We start from the raw sequence: 7,500 nt of genomic DNA, 5'->3' as shown, positions 1-7,500 counted from the left end.
AATCACCTGAACCTGAGCCGCCTGAGCCGCCTGAACCGTCTGAGCCGTCTGAACCGCCTAAGCCGTCTGAACCTGAACCGCCTGAGCCGCCTGAACCGTCTGAACTGTCTGAACCGTCTGAACCGCCTGAGCCACCTGAGCCGCCTGAACCTGAGCCGCCTGAGCCACCTGAACCGTCTGAGCTGTCTGAACCGCCTGAGCCGTCTGAACCTGGACCGCCTGAACCATCTGAACCGCCTGAACGGCCTGAAACACCTGAACTGTCTGAACTGTCTTAACCTTCTTAACTGCCTGAACCTGAGCCGCCTGAACCACCTGAACCTCCTGAACCGTCTGAAACTTCTGAACCTGAACCTTCTGAACTGTCTGAACCTGAGCTGCCTGAACCTGAACCACCTGAACCACCTGAACAGTCTGAACCGTCTGAACCTTCTGAACCGTCTGAGCCATCTGAACCTTCTGAACCACCTGAACCTTATGAACCCTCTGAAAATGAACCACCAAAACCGACTGAACCTTAACCGCCTGAGCCGTCTGAACCTGAACCGCCTGAGCAGCCTGAACCATCTGAATCGCCTGAACCTGAGCCGCCTGAACTGCCTGAACCACCTGAACCGTCTGAACCGCCTGAACTGTCTCAACCTTCTTAACTGCCTGAACCTAAGCCGCCTGAACCACCTGAACCGTCTGAACCTTCTGAACCTGAACCTTCTGAACCGTCTGAACCTGACTCGCCTGAACCGTCTGAATCGCCTGAACCCGAGCCGCCTGAACCGCCTGAACCTGAACCGCCTGAGATGCCTGAACCGTCTGAACTGCCAGAACCTTCTGAACCTGAACCTTCTGAACCACCTGAACCTGAACCACCTGAGACGCCTGAACTGTCTGAACCGCTTGAACCGCCTGAGCCGCCTGAACCGTCTGAACCGCCTGAACCTTCTGAACTGCCTGAACCGTCTGAGCCGTCTGAACCTTCTGAAACTGAACCGCCTGAACCGTCTGAGCCACCTGAACCGCCTGAACCGCCCGAACTGCCCGAACCGCCTGAACCGTCTGAGCCGCCTGAAGCGTCTGAACCACCTGAACCTTCTGAACCGTCTGAACCTTCTGAGCCGCCTGAACCGTCTGAACTGCCTGAACCTGAGCCGCCCAAACCGTCTGAACCGCCTGAACCTTCTGAACCGCCTGCACCGTCTGAACCTTCTAAGCCGCCTGAACCTGAGCCGCCTGAACCGCCTGAACCATCTGAACCTGAGCCGCCTGAGCCGCCTGAACCGTCTGAGCTGTCTGAACCTGAACCGCCTGAACCATCTGAACTGCCTGAACCATCTGAGCCGCCTGAACCACCTGAACCGCCTGAACCGTCTGAGCCGCCTGAACCACCTGAACCACCTGAACAGTCTGAACCGTCTGAACCTTCTGAACCGTCTGAACCTTCTGAACCACCTGAACCTTATGAACCCTCTGAATATGAACCACCTGAGCCAACTGAACCTTAACCGCCTGAGCCGTCTGAACCTGAACCGCCTGAGCAGCCTGAACCGTCTGAACCGCCTGAACCTGAACCGCCTGAGCCGCCTGAACCGCCTGAACCGCCTGAACCGCCTGAACCACCTGAACCGCCTGAACCGCCTGAACCTGAACCGCCTGAGCCGTCTGAACCTGAACCGCCTAAGCAGCCTGAACCGTCTGAACCGCCTGAACCGCCTGAACCTGAACCGCCTGAGCCGCCTGAACCGCCTGAACCACCTGAACCGCCTGAACCGCCTGAACCACCTGAACCGTCTGAACTGCCTGAACTGTCTTAACCTTCTTAACTGCCTGAACCTGAGCCGCCTGAACCTCCTGAACCGTCTGAAACTTCTGAACCTGAACCTTCTGAACTGTCTGAACCTGAGCCGCCTGAACCTGAACCACCTGAACAGTCTGAACAGTCTGAACCTTCTGAACCTTCTGAACCTTCAGGTGGGAGAGTGAAGAGGAGCGAGGAGGCACAGGTGGGGGAGTAAGGAGGCTCAGGTGGAGGAGCGAGGAGGAGCGAGGAGGAGCGAGGAGGAGCGAGGAGGAGTGAGGAGGCTCAGGTGGATCCTTTGCAGAGGTGCTTCCAGATTGAAGGATGTGGCTGTAACCTCACAGCAGGTTCAGTTGTTGGTGATATTTTTCCCTTTTCTCCTGAAAACATTTATTTATTTTGTTTGTTTGTTTGTTTGTTTGTTTCGCTCTGTGGCTGACAGGTGAAATTGGCCGTAAGTGTCTGACGGCGAGCGAGGAGGCCTGCCGCCTCGCCTCCTCGGCTCCCATCTTCCGTGGGCGGGGCTAGGACACGAGGAGAGGAGGCAAGGAGAGGAATCGAGGATGTACAACTGAAAAATGAGAAAGGCCCACAGCCTGAAGCAAAGGTTCCTAGCGGAAACACAGCCTTAAACAAAGGTTCCTAGCGGAAACACAGCCTTAAACAAAGGTTCCTAGCGGAAACACAGGCTGAAACAAAGGTTCCTAGCGGAAACACAAACTTAAACAAAGGTTCCTAGCGGAAACACAGCCTGAAACAAAGGTTCCTAGCGGAAACACAGCCTTAAACAAAGATTCCTAGTGGATGAACAGCCTTACAGAAAGGTTCCTAGTGGAAAAACAGCCTTAAACAAAGGTTCCTTGTGGAAACACAGTCTTACAGAAAGGTTCCTAGTGGTTCCTAGTGGAAACACAGATTACAGAAAGGTTCCTAGTGGTTCCTAGTGGAAACAGCCTTACAGAAAGGTTCCTAATCCCAGCTGCTTACCTCCGTGGTGTTCCGTCTTCATGTGGCTGGACGACGACCACGCTGACCACCACTGACGTACGCAGGAGGTCGATCATCTGTTCATGTGACAGGGTCGCCACGGAAACCTTGCAAATTTCCACCAATCGGCAGCCGGGGCGGAGACCGGCCTGCCAGGCGAAGCCAAAGGACTCGACGTCGGCCACCACGCCTTCGAAGTTGACGTGGAAGCCGAGCTGTCCGAGGCCGTTCCTCCGCAGCGTCATCTCCACCGCCGCACAGCCGCGAGTCACCACCTGCAAACAACATCCAGCCGTCACCACGCCACTTCCTGTCAATCTGTCTGCTCCTGCCTCCGACTGTCTTTCCTCTTCAAACACAAACACCAACATCTCCCACGACAGAGGGGAGCAGAAGACTAACTATTCCTGTCGGATGATGAGGAAGAGAAAAGACAGAAATGTTTGTTTTTTGAAATGCAAAATATTACGGAGGTTTTTGTTCTTTAGCGGTGTAATCCAGGCGTGTCACACAACACTGACGAATGGATTCAGCGTGACAAGATTAAACACAACACATTTTTGTATTTTGAACATTTCAAAAACGATTTATAGTTTAAACTATTTCTCAGTGTGAAATCCTCTGATCTGATCGACCCTGGCGTCAGAGAGCACTTTGGCATTTTCTCATTCCAAATTCACACAAACTGTAAAGCAGATCTGCTTCAGAAAAAACAGTTTTGAAATTTGTGTTCATGGCAGGAAGAAGGAGTGTTGCTGTGAGGATTTTATTTACAGCCGGGACTCTTCTCTCCTTATAACTGATTTTATAAATCAGTGCCTCTTCTAAAGACAGAATGGATGTGAGCCTCGGCAGGATAATGAGCACCTGGCCCTCAGTCATTAACACTGTGAGCACATTAACTCATTAGCGTGTTAGCTGTGACACGCATTTCTCTTCAGTTATGAAAATGTAAAACTACATCATTTTAGAAGTTAGAACCTTTGAAACGGTTGAAGACTGAAGTCAGGCCTCTGGCCCAGCTTTCCTGATGTCTTGTGTGCAAACTTGACATTTTGAGTTCGAGTTCCTCCTCCAGTGGACACGAGTGTGTTCACCAGCTGTCATTACAGTCTGTCTGACAGATTTGGAGATACGCTGTCTCCCTGCCAGCCAGCAAAAATCTGTGGTTATATTCTTTGCCTGACAGAAATCTGACGCTGTATGAGTTTTGCTTCATAAGACGTGGCTGCAGCAGCCTTTGGGTTTGACGATAAACCCTGTCATCTGAACACCTGATCACATCAATCAGCTGCTCCGTCCACACCAACTTTTCTCCACTTTGCTCTTCCATCTGCACCAAACCACAATTTTACACCCACAGAACAGCTTCTCAAAATGCTCTGGAAAAAACAAAACAAAAAAAAAACAGCAGCCTGGCTGGGATGGGAAACAGCTCTCTGCTCATAAAGTCAGGGCGGGAGATATTTCTGCTTTCCAAACTTTGGAGAATCATCTGTGCACACATGACCTGACACTTGATGCTGCTGTGAATATTTCATGTCCCTGGAGGAACAATACTCTGAATATTTTCCAAAAACAAATATTTCACCGATCAGAAAGGATCTCTGTGGCCCCAGAAACAGCGGCTGATCTGGAGTTATGAGACTTACGCTGGCCTTTTTATCTCGGGAAAAAAACAAAGAGAGTGATATGAATGCTTTGGCGTGATTGGAGGTGGAGCCTGATCCAAAAAGTCTGAGGACCACTGTCCCACACACCCTCCCTAATTAATCAAAGGGTGTAACTCAGCACTCTGAGACTTGGTACATGTTCCTCCCTGCACTGTATATATCTCCACTGTGTTATGTAAGGGTCTAATTCTTGTTTTTCTATGTGTTATTTTGTGTAGTTTGCCTGCAGACCACATTTCCCCTCAGTGAAGTAAACTGAGCGGACCCATGTCAACATGTTAATTATGTTTTATGCCATGTTAATGGACACATTACAAAGTGAACTCTGCTAACCAGTCATCTTACCTCAAGCCTCTGAGTGATTTCTCGAACGTCATCCCAGCATCCCTCCTGGGCGGAGAAGACAACACACTCGCTGCGCTCGTAGAACAGTTTGACGGCGGCGGGCGTGGCGCTCCAGCCGAGGACGTCCCGGCAGCAGCAGCTGAACACCACCTCTCTGGACGCCTCCTCGATCAGCACCACAAACTCGTTGGAAACGGCCAGGAGACAGCCGATATCGATCGAGCGGCTGAAGTCGCGGGCCGCCACGGCCCAGGTGATGGCGCCGGCGCTCTGCAGGTGGGCGTTTCTCCGAGGCCGGCTGCGTTCCTTCTTCTTGCCCGCCAGAGCGATGAAGCTGAACCTGGAGGCCGAGCAGTCGAGCGGCGTGGCTGAGGTGAAGTTCTCCGCCAGGTCCTTCAGGTGCTCCTGCCTCGTGCGCATCGCCATCGCACGGAACTTTTCGGACTTGTGCGCCGCGTGCTCGGCGTTGATGATCTTCGTGAGCAGGAAGTCTCTGAAGGCGGGCGAGCTGGGGAACATCAGCCCCGCCGGGATCGGAGGGCCAAAGGACGGCACGTCTTTCGATTTGGTCACAGCAACGCTGAGGACACACAGAGAGGAGGAACTGAGAACGTCAAACACACAGCGCACCTGCACCTCTGACCTCTGACATCTGACCTCTGACCTCTGAGCTCACCTGTAGCACACGTGCTCTGTGCACGGGCTGTGCACGCGCACGATGATGAAGATGTGCTGGCAGTGGGAGCGGATGTTTCTGGGCGTGAAGGGCAGAGCGCCCGGCTCCTGGAAGATGACGGTGACGATGTCGTTCCCAATGTGGCGCTTTCGCAGGAGCTGGAGACAGACAGACAGACAGGCAGGCAGACAGGCAGGCAGACAGACAGACAGACAGACAGACAGACAGGCAGACAGACAGGCAGGCAGGCAGGCAGACAGACAGACAGACAGACAGGCAGACAGGCAGGCAGACAGACAGGTTAATGTCGTCAGTAGAAAAACATCTTGGTGAAATATACACACACACTGTACACACACACTGTACGTGTACAGTGTTATACACACTGTTATACACAGTGTGTATAACGTCCTGTCAGAGTGCAGGTGTAGTGGGAGGGGCCGTCTGGGGCCCAGAAGCTGAGGCGGGCTGAGCCTCTGTATTGTGTGACGTGTCGGTGAGGTCGGCCTGCTGTCCATCAAACTGACAGACAGAGGAGATTAAAATGCTGAGAGGCGCCTTCATACGTCCTCCTGCCCATCTGCGGGACGCGGGCCGGACGCCGCGTCTCGCCTCACGGCCGGACGCCACGGGCGGGACGGGGATCAGAGCTCAGAGGATTAAAGCTCATCACCATCAAATCCTCTGATCGTCCTAATCAGGTGAGACGCAGCTCGTCACTGCAGGACTCCAGCTGTGGATTATCATCTGCACGGCTTTAATGAAGATAACACAAGGCAGGGATTAACCTCTGCATCAGTGCTGTCTGACACACACACACACACACACACACACACACACAAACACTACACTGATATGGACAACCTGCACAGCCAGTCAGCCTAAAAACAACACAGTGATTTTCCTCTCTCTCTCTCTGGACTCCTGCATCAGCCTGGGACACACCCTCCAACCTCTTCAAAAACCTGCAGTCACCCTGTACCCTGCACCACCCTGTTTACACACACACACACACACACACACACACACACACACACACACACACACACACAGACTTTCTAGAAAAGTGCTTTTTTAAGGCAGTGGTACACTGTTAGTACTGTGATCAGTACACCGCAGTATCTGTGCTGTGGGCCAGTCAGGCGATCAATACAGTCAGATAGGTCAGATCAATATATGTGAGATAGGTCAGATCAATACATGTGAGATAGGTCAGATCAATACATGTGAGATAGGTCAGATCAATACATGTGAGATAGGTCAGATCAATACATGTGTGATGGGTCAGATCAATACATGTGATAGGTCAGACCAATAGCTGTATGTTAGTGGAGGCAGACGAGCAGCAGAGGGGAAGCCCAGCCTGACTGCAGCTTCTGCAGCCTTCAGCCACACAGTGATGTCATCACTGTGATGTCATCACTGTGATGTCATCACTGTGATGTCTGGGTGATCCAGCCCAAAGACAGCAGACAGCTACAGGAGGTCTCACTGGCTTCAGCGGTGAGTCTCTAACTCGTTTCTGTCCACGTTATTTAACTCTGAGCCGAGCACCAAGCATCAGGATGCAGAGCGTCTCTGCAGCTCCACAGCACCGCACGCATTTTAACCACCACTCATACTGTGTGGCTTCAGCTTCATGCAGCCGTGCAGCAGCCGTGCAGCAGCCGTGCAGCAGCCGTGCAGCAGCCGTGCAGCAGCCGTGCAGCAGCCGTGCAGCAGCCTGTGAACATGCTGTGGTCTCAGGAGAGGAGCAGCCTGCAGCCCGACTTCCCCTTTAAGTCTTTAGAGAGTGAAGACTTTAAAGACCTTAGAGACTTTAAAGACTTTAAAGACTTTAGAGACTTTAGAGACTTTAGAGTCTTTAAAGACTTTAGAGACTTTAGAGACTTTAGAGACTTTAAAGACTTTAGAGACTTTAGAGACTTTAGAGACTTTAGAGTCTTTAAAGACTTTAGAGACTTTAGAGACTTTAGAGTCTTTAAAGACTTTAGAGACTTTAGAGACTTTAGAGACTTTAAAGACTT

The 7,500-nt window shown here is 51.9% G+C and overlaps 1 protein-coding gene across 1 annotated transcript in view; it reads right to left on the bottom strand.

The window, feature by feature from the left end:
- LOC115356251 (signal-induced proliferation-associated 1-like protein 2) overlaps positions 1-7,500 on the bottom strand; it is a 28,932-nt gene that overhangs the window by 5,480 nt on the left and 15,952 nt on the right. Inside the window, 3 exon segments of the mRNA XM_030047377.1 lie at positions 2,780-3,054; positions 4,798-5,377; positions 5,474-5,631. Coding sequence (XP_029903237.1) covers positions 2,780-3,054; positions 4,798-5,377; positions 5,474-5,631 — 1,013 coding nt within the window.

The sequence above is a fragment of the Myripristis murdjan genome, chromosome 1 (assembly GCF_902150065.1).
Source record: "Myripristis murdjan chromosome 1, fMyrMur1.1, whole genome shotgun sequence".
Taxonomy (NCBI): Eukaryota; Metazoa; Chordata; class Actinopteri; order Holocentriformes; family Holocentridae; genus Myripristis; species Myripristis murdjan.
This window is presented reverse-complemented; position numbering and strand designations above follow the sequence as displayed.